Source organism: Phacochoerus africanus, chromosome 1, assembly GCF_016906955.1.
Source record: "Phacochoerus africanus isolate WHEZ1 chromosome 1, ROS_Pafr_v1, whole genome shotgun sequence".
Lineage (NCBI taxonomy): Eukaryota > Metazoa > Chordata > Mammalia > Artiodactyla > Suidae > Phacochoerus > Phacochoerus africanus.
This window is the reverse complement of record NC_062544.1, coordinates 163,912,212-163,927,103: the sequence shown is the minus strand read 5'-3', so window position 1 is coordinate 163,927,103 and position 14,892 is coordinate 163,912,212. Positions and strand designations below refer to the sequence as shown.

General features: G+C 44.6%; 1 protein-coding gene across 1 annotated transcript; it reads left to right on the top strand.

The window, feature by feature from the left end:
• Positions 1 to 11,800: 11,800 nt before the first annotated feature.
• PAQR9 (progestin and adipoQ receptor family member 9) lies at positions 11,801 to 14,238 on the top strand. Its single transcript, XM_047783995.1, has one exon. It carries the CDS (start codon positions 12,126 to 12,128, stop codon positions 13,257 to 13,259), a length of 1,134 nt encoding a protein of 377 aa, XP_047639951.1. The 5' UTR covers positions 11,801 to 12,125; the 3' UTR covers positions 13,260 to 14,238.
• The last annotated feature ends 654 nt before the right edge of the window (positions 14,239 to 14,892 follow it).

The following is a 14,892-nucleotide window of genomic DNA, read 5'->3' as shown; positions in this document are numbered from 1 at the left end:
CAGGAACTCCCATCTCTTCAGTTATTGATGCAGAGCTCAAATCTTCCTCCATTTCTAAGGTTTCCCAGAGATGTTTTCCCTCCTCAGTGTCTGCAGCCTGTTCTGGGCCAGTCTCTGCCTTTAGCCTTCTGAGGAAGGCTGCCAGATCACTTGGCACCTGCAGGAGCTGTCAAGTCCAGAAGAGGCCCATGGAGAAGGCCCTCAGCAAGACTCACTTTACATCCAAGGCTTGGCTACTCCCATCCTCTGTTCTTCCCAAATTGAGATGCCTAGGGGCCTCCTGTGTGCCAGTGAGACAGGGCACCCTGACTGTCAGTGCCAGGAGTCAGGATGGAGCCTCTGTGCAATGCAGAGTTTCTCTCTGCAGCTATAAGCTTGACTGTGCTTTACTAGTGGATCAAAAATTAGTATAGCAGTGAAGCAACCTAAGTATCCATCAACAGATGAATGGATGAAGAAGACACGGCCTTTCATTTTTAGGAGTTCTCTTGTGTTGCATCAGGTTAAGGATCTGGTGTTGTTACTGCAGGGGCTGGGGTTGCTGCTATGGCGCAGTTTCAATCCCTGGCCTGGGAACCACATGCCACAGATGCAGCCAAAAAAACAAGAAGAAGATATGGTGTAATATACACAATGGAATACTACTTGGCCATTAAAAAGAATGAAATTCTGCCATTTGCAACAACATAGATGGACCTAGAGGGTATTATGCTTAGTGAAATAAGTCAGAGAGAGAAAGACAAATACTGTATATTATCACTTATATGTGGAATCTAAAAAATGAAACAAATGAATGAATATAACCAAATAGAAACAGACTCACAGACATAGAGAACAAACTAGTGGTTACTGGTGGAGTGAGGGAAGGGGGAGGAGAAAAATAGGGGTAAGGGATTAAAAGGTACAAACTACTATGTATGAAGTAAATAAACTACAAGGATATATTGTACAACACAGGGAATACAGGCAATATTTTATAATAGCTTTTAATGGAGTAAAATCTATTACAGTACTGAATCATTACATTATACACCTGAAACTAATGCAGTATGGTAAACTGACTATACTTCAATTTTAAAAATTTCTTTTAATTGGTGCAGTGGGGATTTGTCCTATAGCTCAGTGGGTTAAGAATCTGGCGTTGTCACTGTACTGGCTGAATTGTGTCTAACTCTGGCCCGGGAGTTTCCACATGTCACAGCCTAAACAAACAAATAAATACATAAATAAATGCAGTGGTTTTAAAAGCTCTTTGACATTTGCAAGCCTCCAAGCATTTTTAAACCACATTTTCAGGAAAAGGATCTGTTAAGTTCTAAAAGTGCTGGGCACAGTCAAAGAAGGTGTAAATTTTTTATAGCTCTGTGGCACTACATTCACACTGACATTTGCTTCTTTATTATCTCAGTTAAGGTGAAACCATGGAGAGACAGAATCCTAAACAGCCTCTGCAGAGCTGCCAGGTTCAAAATGATGCTATTAATAGGAGAGATTTGAGGACTTTTCTTTGATACAAATGACTTGGTTAGAATTGACCTTTAAAATTCAAATCAAAGCACTGTAAGTCTTCCTATCAGAGGAGCCCATGTTACATGTTGTTTCTTTCCAGATAAATGACTAGTCCCCCAAGTGAACATTACCTCTTTCCAGAGGTTCAGCTGGGGGAGGGCCACACCTCATTTGGGGTTTGGTTTTGCAGTTAAGATCCCCAAGTAATTGATTCTAAAGTGCTGAAACCGCAGCCCTAGTTCCTGAAGTTCACAGCCAACAGCTTTTGTGTTTTCTATTTTTGGTTTAGCTGTTCTGGATTGTGGAGATCCGTTAATTAGAGAAGAATTGGCTTGAGCAGGGTCAATACAAATGTTCTGAATTGTGTCTAACTCTGGACTTGGAACGCCTCAGGGATGGTGTTTTTTAAACATTCCACCCATGTTTATTAAGGGCCTTCTATGTGACAGGCCCTCTGATAGGTGCTGGGGATAGAGCAGAGAGCAAAGCCCTTGCCCTCACAGAACTTATATGTCAGTAAAGGGGAAAGAATGAATAAGTATATGTTATGTCATGTATTACACAGTGTCAGCTCGTAAAATAGGAAGAAAATAAAGCAGGGTGAGGAGGCAGGGAGTGAGGGGGGCTGTCATTTTAGATTGGGTGGCTGGCAGAGTTGCTGAGAGATGGTGATGTGGAACAGGAAACTGAATGAAGGGAGAATGCCAGGGCAGAAAGCCTTTGAGGCAGAGGGAGACAGAGAGAAATAGCAAGCACAAGGGCCCAGGGGCAGCTATCAGCCCAGCAGCGAGTCAGGCAAAGGCACCCCTCCTTCTGGGCAGACAGCCCAGGCCTAGGTCCAGATTGCCGGCAGCCTATCAGACCTCCCTGCCCCCTCTGCCAGGCTCTTGTGCAGGGAACTGCCTGTGCCCAGTCACACCAAGCCTCTCCTGGTGGCACATGCTTTTGGAGGAACAGCAGGAAGGCTGGTGCAGGGGATGAGAGAGAGGATAGAGTGAGGGAACGTGGTAACTAGAAATCTCAGTCTTAAAAGATAAGTCATATAGATTAAAAATCCTTTTCTCATGTGAACTAACTGCCAACCACATGGGAAAGGATTTAGGAGCAGCCCCCACCCCCTACCCAGCCCAGTGGACTCTCTCCATCCCCCGCTGGGGCAATGATTTTTCCACCATCAACCATGAGACTAATATAGAATTTAAGAACTACATCAGCCTTAATGATGATACCCTTCCCATTTGGAAATATAAGGCTGGCCATGTCCATGTCATCTCGCACAGGGAATTTCTTCCCTCCCTTCCCATTTTATTCCTGCCTTTACAGTATTTGTACCATGCTTGTCCTTTCCTGGGACACAACATTCCACGCGGCAAGGTCAAAAGATTCTTGGCATATGTGTAAAATCACTACTATTTTAAAAATTACAAAATAACACAAGAAAACAGCCTTTCTTTACCCCTTCTTCCATTTCCAATCCCCATCTTTATGAGACATGTTTTTATTTTCCACTTATTTCTAAAATGCCTCACAGGAGTTCCCGCCAGCCATGGCACAGTGGGGTAAGAATCCGACTGCAGTGGCTGGGGTTGATGAGGAGGCGAGGGTTACATCCCTGGCCTGGAGCAGTGCGTTAAAAGGATCCAGAATTGCCACAGCTGTGGCTCAGATTCAGTCCCTGGTCCGGGAACTTCCATATGATGCGGGTATAGCCATAAAATTTAAAAAAAAATAAATGAAATAACCTACAAGGTTTTGTTTTGACAAACCCACATCCAATTACTTGATGTTGGTTTTAGTTTTAATAATATCAGAAAACAAAGTGTTCTGTTGTCTTGTGTTGACATCTACCAGGCCTGGATTGGCCTGTCTCCCCAAAGTTATTATAAAGGAGTTTGATGCCAGGAGACAGAATGTATGTACATTACCTGTTAGACATGTTAATTGAGGCTCTCCCATGCAGTCTGGAGCTGGCAATATGAGAGAGAATTGTAGCCCGCTGAGCCATTCCATCCCCACACCCCTTCTCTCCCAACACTGACCCAATTAAATAAAGTTAGTATAATCAGGAAGCCTCCAAACCATAGGAGTGGCCATTCATGCAATTTAAAGTAGACAACAAAATTAAGTTCCATTCTCCAACATTAGAGTCTATCTGTTAATTAGAAGTGAGTGAGTCTGGGCATTGTTATAGTAAATGAGAAAGCAGAGAACTGAGAAGCAAGCCAAGGGACAGACAGACAAATAACCCGGGATTGACAGTTCTCTTTGAGATGAACAAATGTAGATGACTCATGACTCTTTGTTTTCCATGGTTTTCTTGCCAGATGGTGCTTAACCCTCACCCCAGCCCTGACCTCCGTGGGTGGGGTGCAGGTGTCTGCCTAGCACACTACTTAGAAGTAAAAACACTGGAAGCTTGATGGTGTTTGAAGCAGCATTGAAATGTTCCTTGTTTTTAAACAGCTACATTAAATAAGTGATCACAAAGTGGTTGTATTAAAACACCGTGGGCCCATTTCTCCTGCAACTGAGAACAGGGCTGCTTCTGACTTCTCTTTGCTGTACTCCAACTTGCTTCCCTGCTCTTCCATGCCCTGAGCATCTGGTGCCAGCTCTGTTCCTAGCTGGTGTTTATTACTGCCTGATAAATAAAACAACTGGCCTGTCTCCTGAACACTCACTATAGATTTATTCAATAACCCCTACCCAGCACGGGGATGTTTGCAGTCAGTGAGCGAAGTGTGTATGAGAATGCAGTATCTACAGTTGAGATAGATGAATGGAGGAAGGAAAGTTGGAGGAGCAGGGCAGGGACCAAGAATAAAACAAAGCGAATGCATTTTGACCACAGAATCCTTAGAACACAGGACTAAAAGGAAAAGTGCCGGTGGGTGACCGTGAGAATAACTAGGTGCCTAGAAGAAATGTTCCTTGTTCATTGCGTAGAAATAAATTAAGTGTGCAGATGAGATCCTTACTGGTAACCGCATATGTTTATGGTTTTCACATGAATGAGGCACAAGGTGAATGTAAGATCACTGGAATATACTCTTAAAAAATCAATGTATTTAAGATATGATACCTTCAATTAGTTTAGTGATTGGTCCAAAGATAATTACGTTGATAAACAATTTCAACAAATAGACATTGTGCCTCAAAAGGAAACCATTAAAAAACTAAATGTACAGAGTTTCTGCTGTGTCGAAATGGGATCAGCAGCATCTCTGGAGTATTGGGACACAGGTTTGATCCCCAGCCTGGCACAGTGGGTTAAAGGATTCAGCGTTGCTGCAGCTGTGGCTTAGGTTGCAGCTGCAGCTCAGATCTGATCCCAGGGAACTCCATATGCCATGGGGCAGCCAAAAAGGAAAAAACAAAAAATAACAAAAAAACCAAATGTGCAGGTACATGAAAAGATACTCAACATCACTAACCATCAGAGAAATGCAAATCAAAACTATAGTGAGATAACACCTCACACCTGTTAGAATGCCTATTATCAAAAAGATAAAAAATAACATGTGTTGATGAGAATGTGGAGAAAAGGAAACTCTTATATCCTATTGATGGTAATGTAAATTGGTGTAGCCACTACGGAAAACAGTATGGAGATTTCTCAAAAAGGTAAAGATAGAACTACCATACCATCCAGCAATTCTGCTTCTTAGTATTTATCCAAAGAAAATTGAAATGCTAATTCAAAAAGATATCTATGTTCCTATGTTCATTCCAGCACTGTTTACAATAGCCAAGATATGGAAATAGCCTAAGTGTCCATGGATGGATGAATGGATATAGAAGATGTGGTATGTATATACATACAAAGAGTAGAATATTATTCTGCCATAAAAAGAATGAAATCTTGCCATTTGCAGCAACATGGATGGACCTTGAGGACCTTATGCTGAGTGAAATTGTCATAGGAAGACAAATACCAGATGCAGGGGATAGGGGTGGGCAAGATGGATGAAGAGGGTACAGATTTCCAATTATTAAATAAAGAAGCCATGGGGGTGTAATGTATAGCACAGCAACTATAACTAATAACTATAACTATAACTAATAACACTAAAACTTATTAGTTTTCATATTTGAAAATTGCCCAAGAGAATAAATCTCGAAAGTCCTCAACACAAGGAAAAAAAAATTTTCGTAACTATGTATGGTGACAGACATTAACTAGACTTACTTTGGTGATTATTTCCCAACATATACAATATGATTATATTGTGCATCTGAAACTAACATATTGTGGCATGTCAATTGTACTTCAATAACATTTTTTAAAAGAAAAAAAAACCTAAATTAAGCCATAGCAGAATGTTTTCCTTTCTGTATTAATCATTCACTGTAATCAATAATATTATACTAAATGCAAGGATCATGTATGAAATTACAGAATCTGCCCTTTGCCTCTTTGCAGAGATCTAGGGTATGGTAAGCCCTCCCTGGTAAAAGCAGATGTTAATTGTTTACAGGAAAATGCTCCTAATATGAAATGTACCTTCCAGCCATGCCTAATCAATAAGCAGCTGTCACACACCACATGCACATATGTTTTATTTGGCACCACTCTTTTTGGGGACTTTTTAACCAGATCCAACTGGTGACCATATTCAGTAACATTTATGGTTGAACTTTGGGCCAAGATGCAACAGTGTTTTGTTTTGTTTCATTTTGTTTTTCTCACCAGTTGTGCTCATTTATTTACAGTTTTCTAACAAGAAAAAATTCTTAAGCTTAAAATGGAAGGGGAGACCACATGAGATAATAATTGCCTTTACTGGAGACGTTTAAGGCTGGCTACACAATAGCCTTGCTGGAGGCAGCATCCTGTAAAGGAAAGAGTGGGGAGTTTAGAACGAATAGTTTGACTCAGCTCTGCCACCCAACTGCTTCACATCTCTGAGCCTCTGTTTTCTTGTTTGAAAATGGGGATAGTAGATTTACTGTACAAAGAATATTCTGAACATTAGACATAATATAGGTAAAGTGCCATCCCAGTACCTGAATACCATGTATGATCAATAAATGGAAACAATTATCATACATAGGAAGAGAGGAGTTCCCTGGTAGCCTAGCAGTTAAGGGTCCGGCGTTGTCACTGTTGTGGCTCAGGTTACAGCTGTGGCTCGGTTTCTATCCCTGGCCCAGGAACTTCCACATGCCACAGGCATGGCCAACCAAAAAACAGAAAGAGTTGGACAGACAACCAACACTCTAGTTGGATTAGGTGGATTACATGACATCCTTATTCTAAGATTCTAAACTTTTAAAGATTTACAGTACTGAAAAGAATTTCTCCAAACACAAATATTGTTGAATGCTTACTGTACGCAAAGCCCTGTCTCAAGGAACACTGTCAATAAATCATGAAGAGTGGGCACTCAATCATCTCTCTTACACACTTGCATCACTGTTTCCAAAGTTAAATAAAGGGAAGCCACTCCAAAAAAGTCTCCTCCCCAAAGGGCAAGTCTGAATTAAGATGAACATTAAGGTGAATGTAAATATGAGGCCTTTGTGGGAAGACAATACAGGTTCTAGTCAGGAAACAGAAGGGGCAGAACTAAGAGAAATAACTCCAGAATGGGGAGGGTGCTAGCTCAGGGGAGCTGTGGGAGGGGCTGAAGGCTTGGGCAGGTCTGGTCAGAGCCTGGGGACTGCTGGCTGACAGGGGAAGGCGCTAAAATACACTTTCAAGCAACCACAGAGACAGGGAAGGGGATTCCATCCTGGACCTGGAAGAGGGGATGGAAGCAGGCTGGACAAACAAGCGAGCAACGGACTATAGGGCAGAAGTCAACAACTTCGATTCCACGCCTTTCATTAGCCAGTGTTTATGTGCTCTCCAAGGCCCAATGTATTATTTATAAGTTACCTCCACGGACTCCATATTAACTGTATTATACAACCTTCACAGAGTAAGGACATTTAGAAGGAATAAGAAGAGATCTCTGGAAACAGAAGTTGTGACGTTTTAGTCTCCACTTAAATCAGTCTCTTACGCACCCCACTTTGGAGACCACTAGTAGAGAGCAGGTGAGACTGCAATGGAGGGGCGCATGGAGTTGTCGGGCCCCACCCCGCCCCCACACAGAACTGCAAAAGGGAAAACACCCTCATTAGGGCTCCCTCAGCTTTTCTTCAAAAGAGAATCCTGTCACCATCAGTAACTGGGCAGGAACAGCACCAGATAAGAACTCAATTTCCCACCATTCTCCCTCTCACATCCAGCCTTCTAATTGTACTTTGCTCCCAAAATTGCCATAGTTACACCTGATGCCACTTTCAAAAGTTTTTCTATCATTAGGAAGCTCGGACCCTATAATCTAGTTGTGACCGCACCTGACATGGAAAAATTGGGGGTCTTGTTTGTTTTTGTGTTTTTTAAATTTTTATTCAGAGTTGATTTATAATGTGTTTCATATGTACAGCAAAGTGATTCAGTTATACATACATATATTTTCTTTCTTTCCTTCCTTTTTTTTTTTTTTTTTTTGGCTTGGTGTGCATTGGCTTGATGTGGGACTTCAGTTTCCAGACCAGAGATTGAACCCAGGCCACAGAAGTGAAAGCACCAAGTCCTAACCCTAGACCACCAAGGAACTCCCTACCTCTTCTATTTTTTAGATTTTTCTCCATTAGGTTATTATAAAACATGTAGTACAGTTCCCTGTGCTACACAGAAGGTCCTTGTTGGTTATCTATTTTATATACATTAGTGTGTATATGTTAATCCCAAACAACATGGAAGAGTTTGGGTGATAATGCTTTCAATTTGAGGGAAGGGAGGCTCTTTTTTAGACTGTATATTCTAAGGAGAGGGACTAAACCCTATAGAGTTCTCTTCATACAGAGTTGTGGATACAACTAAGCACTGGGTCCTCAGTGGATTTTGTTTGGTTGGTTGATTGGTTTTGGCTAAAAATGAGACTAGCAAAATAAATAAATAAATAAATTACTTCCTCCAAAAATGGATATTAACAAATATCACATCTTTTCTCTGCAGGTTTTATCTATATCTCATTGTCCTTATTAGAGAATATCATATCTTCTATGGAATTTTTATATATGCTTCACTCTATTACTGTAGAGAGAAACTCAAGCCTAGAGTTGGCCTGTAAGATCATCACCAAAGCAAAGCACAGGGGCAAAAGAATTTATCCCGCTTGCATTTGTCCTATGTATGACTGCACTTTGCAGCCGGCACCCCTCAGTGCCCAAACATACAGAGCCTCCACAAAACTGCGAAAAACATATTTATGGCCTTGGTTTGACAAGACTGCAATTGGGAGAACTAGGCAGTTTCCGCCTCTAACGTAACACCTGGCACTGGCTTTCCAATGTAATACCCAGAGACTCTTTTAGGTCAAGAACTTGGTAGTCAGTTCTGGTTACCTTAGAGATGCCTTATCTCCCAGTGCACCTTCAGGGAATAGCAGCCAGACCACTGCTTCTCTCTGTTTAGCCAAGCCCAGGGGACATGACCACGGTTCTCACTGACAAGAGGCAGTGAGTTTACTGGCATTAAAATAAATGACAAAACCCAGCCTGTGGGGGTTTTGGGGAACAGCTTTATATCTCAAAAACCGTAAAGAAAAATTAATTCTAAAGATTGGTAGTAATAAAGGAAACATCGTATTGCTAGCTTGGGTTTTTTTTAAATTAATTAGGTGAATAACGCTATTTCCTTAGTTCCTTTTTACTTGGCTTTGTCAAGGTATAACCAGGACACCTGTCTTGGTCGGCACCAGAGAGCTTTCAGGAACACCACTTCATGACAGCAGCTGATTTTGTGCCTCATATGGGGTAAGAGACGCATGACAAAAGAGAAAAGCAGAAATCACAAAGACTTTCTCGAAGACTTATGAGAATGTTACAGAGATTTTCTGACTTTATAAAATACTGAATGTTTTAAAGACTACCCTCTTTTATTACAGCCAGGCTCACCCCTCTTAGCCATAAAGACAAAAGTTATTCTATCTAACCAGAGGTTTTTCACATTAATTTACAGTCAATTCCATTATTTCATTTGATGTGAACTTCCTATTATATTCTCCCCAATTATGTAAGGGAGCTGATTTTGCAACTAAGAGGTTAGTAAAGATGGGAATTATTATAAGATCAACTTTTTTTTTTTAACGGCTCAGGTTGTTCGTGGAGTAACAGAGAATATGAAAAAAATTTTATTCTGGCCTGCCCCGGATTCAGTTTTATCATTCTTAGGCTTGATTTACAACTGCCTGAATCTTAACCCTTTTACAAATTAGCCTGGATCCTAAGTCCAGATGTGAAAGGAAATTAGGTTTTGCTTTAAATCAAGGCTATAGACAGTGCAAAACAAAAGACTAAAACAAAATACTAATTAAGTAACTACAGTAAAATCTCATTTATTGAAAATTCATTAATCAGGAATTTGTGTTCAGAAAGGTGTAACTTTGGCCTAATTGTGTAACAGTTTGCTAAGTTGGTCACTAACGGAAAATATTTTTTTTGAAAGAGAAAGCTAAAACTTCTAAAGGGACTGTTTCTAGTATCCTTAAGTCATTTTAGATATTTACAATACTGAATGATTTCTTAGTTATAAATAACTCTTATCCATAACTAAGTCCTGAGCCACCACTAAGTAAATCTTCCTTGACCTACTTGTAGGATTTGTTGTAGTGATGAAGGTAGCCTTTCATTTATAAAATGAAATTGAAAGCCTTTCCCTAAATCAGACTATGCTTCCTCAAAGTTTCCTTTGAGCAAAGCAGGTTGATGGATGTTCAGCTTTAAGTACATGAGGTCTAGAAGGAGCTTGCTGGGTTCAAATCCCCCCTTCTACCAATGGGGTATTTACCATCTTGGTGCCTTCACTTCCTTATCTACAAGATCGGGAAATAATACCTAAAAGAATTGAAAACTGTAAAGCACTTAGAACAGTGCCGGGTTCCTTAAGAGTTAGCTATTGTCTACCTGACACTATACTGCAGAGCAGTGATGTTAGACTCAGTCACACACCCAGGGTAGCACTTAGAGAAACTTCTGTGAAATGGTAAACATTTTACAGGAGGCAGGTTTTTTAGCCCCTCTTTTCACAAAGCTCCAGGGCATATATTCACAGCGCAGTGTATCACAACCATTTTCCATTCTTCAGTCTGTCTGTTTTCTGGCCTTGAGCCACCCAACTTAGCCTGCCAGGTACTTCTGCTTAATTATGCATAAGATTTTTTTCCAAGCCACTCCTCCCAGTCTCTACGACTTCGTCTCCGTTCTCTTTTCAATTCGCGCTAAAATGCACCTCCTCCCTGAAGTCCTCCCTTATCAACGCCCTCCACTTAGAATCAGCCCTTGACTCGGGCACAGCTCTGCTTGGGAATCCCTTCTTAATAAATTCCTCCGAGCAAGCTTTCTAAATCGCCTCGTCTTCATCTGAAATTTTTCATTAAAACATGGAGTTTGAGCAGCCCGCCCTGAGTTGTAGGACTCTTGGGCTCCAAACAAGAGTCCTAGTTAAAGACACAAAAACGGTAGTATGGGTGAGCTTCAGCCCCCGAAGGCTGGTGAGTGCGACCCCAGGCCAGTTTAGAGGACCATTTTTTTTGGCCACGACAACGACGAAATGAGGTTAGTGACGCACCTGAATTAAGTCCGCTAGACGAAAGGAGATAAACTAAAGCTTGATATGGTGCCGAGAGTGAGTACCGCGCGGGCGCGCGCGCGCGCGCACACACACACACACACACACACGGAAAGAGAACAGCAGTCCCAGGTATATGACAATGACACGGCCCTGGTCCAGACACGGTCTCAAAGCCCCTGGGTTTCCGGAGCGCCTCCGCCCCCTCCGGAGATTACTGTCAGCGCATCTCTTCGCCCTGCCCCGGCTTCAGCGCTCCCGCCGCCCTCCCCTCCCCTCCCCTCCCCCCACCCCGCCACAGCTCCCCGCCCCCCGCGAACGCGGCTCCCCTGTGTCCTTTCGAACGCCCGCGTGGCTGTCGGGTTTCGAATCCCGGCGCCGACCCTCGCCCTCGACGCGGGCTGCCGAGTCGCGGGCGCAGCCTTCGGCCCTCGCATCAATCATTAACGGGCCAACTCGGGCTTCTGCGACCCGAGAAAGGGGGATGGTACGGAACTCGAGACGGGGGACAACTCTATTGCCCGAGGCGGCCGCGAAATACTAGCCAGGGAGGCCCGGGTGCGCCTGTGCCTCCCTCCCTCCAAGCGCCTCCGCTCCCACATCCCCGCCTCCCGCGCCGGGGGCGGTGGCGGCGGCTGCGCCCGCACCGCGCGATGCCCAGTCACCGCAGCAGCGCCGCCGCCGCAGTCAGCCGCGCCGCCGCCGCTGCCGCAGCGCGAGCGGCCGCGAGCCGGTAGCAGGGAGCCTGGTGAAGGGGCCCACGAGCCCCGCGCGCTCCTGCTGGTCGCTGCGCGACTTCGAAATTGATGGTTATTTTTATTTATTTATATTTTAGGAACGGCTGCTCAGAGGCTCAGGTCTTTTCTGGAACCTGCAGCGACGCCCCCGGCGCGTGCACAAAGGCTCCGACGGCGGCCGGCGGGGACTGGCGAGCGCGCTGGTGCCGGCGCCAGAGGTCGCCTGTGCGCGCCCTAGCCAAGCCCTGGGCACCATGCCGCGGCGCCTGCAGCCCCGGAGCGCGGGCACAAAAGGCCCGCCTGGCATGACCGCGGCGGCTTCAGAGGCCGCCTCGCGCTCCCACCCCTCGGCCTCCGGAGACCCTGCGGCATCCGCCAAGCCGCTGCTGCGCTGGGACGAGGTGCCCGACGACTTCGTGGAGTGCTTCATCCTGTCCGGCTACCGGCGGCTGCCATGCACCGCGCAGGAGTGCCTAGCCTCGGTGCTGAAGCCTACCAACGAGACGCTCAACTTCTGGACGCACTTCATCCCGCTGCTGCTGTTTTTGAGCAAGTTCTGCCGCCTGTTCTTCCTAAGTGGCCGCGATGTGCCCTTCCACCACCCATGGCTGCTGCCGCTGTGGTGCTACGCGTCGGGCGTGCTGCTGACCTTCGCCATGAGCTGCACGGCGCATGTGTTCAGCTGCCTGTCGCTACGCCTGCGCGCCGCCTTCTTCTACCTGGACTACGCGTCCATCAGCTACTATGGCTTCGGCAGTACTGTGGCCTACTACTACTACCTGTTGCCGGGCCTGAGCTTGTTGGATGCCAGGGTGATGACCCCGTATGTGCAGCAGCGCCTGGGCTGGCACGTGGACTGCACAGGCCTCATCGCTGCCTACCGCGCCCTTGTGCTGCCTGTGGCCTTCGTACTGGCCGTGGCCTGCACCGTGGCCTGCTGCAAGAGCCGCACTGACTGGTGCTCTTACCCGTTCGCGCTGCGCACCTTTGTCTTCGTCATGCCGCTCAGCATGGCCTGCCCGATCATGCTCGAGAGTTGGCTCTTTGACCTGCGCGGCGAGAACCCCACGCTCTTTGTACACTTCTACCGCCGCTACTTCTGGCTGGTCGTGGCTGCCTTCTTCAACGTGAGCAAGATACCCGAGCGCATCCAGCCGGGCCTCTTCGACATCATTGGCCACAGCCACCAGCTCTTCCACATCTTCACTTTCCTTAGCATCTACGACCAGGTGTACTACGTGGAGGAGGGCCTGCGCCAGTTCCTCAAGGCGCCACCCGATGCGCCCACTTTCTGTGGCACTGTGGGCTACATGCTGTTGCTGGTCGTCTGTCTGGGGCTGGTCATCAAGAAGTTCCTGAACAACTCGGAATTCTGCAGTAAAAAGTGAGCCTCTGCCTTGGAGGAGGCTGCCAGCTCGCCCACTTGTTTGTATGGAGTTTCTGTTGTTGCTGTTGTTGGTTTGTTTTAAAGTTTTGTTGTGTTTTCTTCTTTGCTCGAGGAGGGTGCTGCAAAACAACAGAGAAAAAGTCCAATGCGACGGGGGTGGGGGCGTCTCAATGCACTTGGGGCTTTGGAAGAGGGAGATGGGGCAAGCAGGAGGCAGAAGGCCACTGGTCCTTGATCCTGGGAAAAAATTCAAGTGGTGTCTGTGACATCCAAGGATTTTTCTAAGGCAGCGAATAAAACCCCCAATAAAACCTCTAACAGTTCGATTTTCCAATCGTCTTCTCTGCCAGAGGTAATAACAAGTAGCCCTTGTGAGATCAGGCATGCAGTAAAGAGGGTAAGTAGACAAAATCCCTGAGTACTTCCATTTCAGTCTGAGGAATGCATGGATTTGTTAAAGAATAGAACGTTGTAGGAAAGGAGCACAGAGACAGAAACCCAGGGCTTAACCTGCTAGAAAATGCATGGAATGTGAACTCACGTTAATTATTTCAAAATGTTTCTCAGATGTTATTTAAATAGTAATATATATAGTGATTTCTCATAATTTATCAAAGCCTGTGATCTGCACTGATTTTTCTTTGTCATGTAGTTTTGAATTTTGCAGCCCTTCTGCATTGCATACACTTGAACTGGACACCAGGGCAAGCTGCTTGAGACTTCTCGGCTGCTTTTTTAAACAGTATTTTTTGAAGGCCTGTGTGTGTCATACTACAACTGTGAATTGTTCTACCTTAGGGACTCTGGTTAAACTATTAGGTGAAGCTAAGTGGTTTGTTTCGATCCTGGGTTTTCTATTTACTTTAGTGTATTCCACAAAACCCATTCTATTTTTTGTTTTGTTTTCAATCTTATTATTTCCTTCTCTACTGACTTACATTGCCACTGGGATAAATGTGCCTTTTGAAGCAATGTCCAAATGACTGGTCCTCAAACAATAGTTTCTTGCATGGGGAGAGCAGTAGGAGTAAACTTTTCTTACCTTATTGCAAATCAAGGTTTAACATTCCTTCCACCCAGAAGGGAAGGAAGATGGTGTTGGTTGTAAGTTTTTGGTAGGATTGGAAGTGGCTTACCAGGACAGGCAGAGCATTTGGCATCTCTACAAGGAGAAAGCAACCCACTGATGTGGCTGTGGTTCCTAGTGCAGCCATGGGGAAAGCGAGAGGACTATGTTCTGGACTGATGGTCTCTAGCCTTGCTTAAAATTAAAATTGTTATATTCAAGAATTTTTAAAAAGGCAGTTATATGATGAAAGAGTATAATACTTGAGTTGTAACTGAAAATACTGAGTTAAGTAGGATTACCTTTGTCTAGTCAAGCACTGAAGTCTCACTTGGATCCTGACCATGGAGATGAATGGCGGTCACCCTAAGTCATTGACAAATTAGGGAACATGCTCCTGAGATCCTCTCTGACAACCACATTGGCCAGTGTTACATACATTTCTCATAAACGTGGTCGTGGACCTCAGAGGGCTACTCTAGATTAATACAGGTGGCTTATTTGAATACTTATCACACCTCCTGAAAAGTCCTTTTGGTTAAGAGCCAAATAAGTCATTGAATTGGTA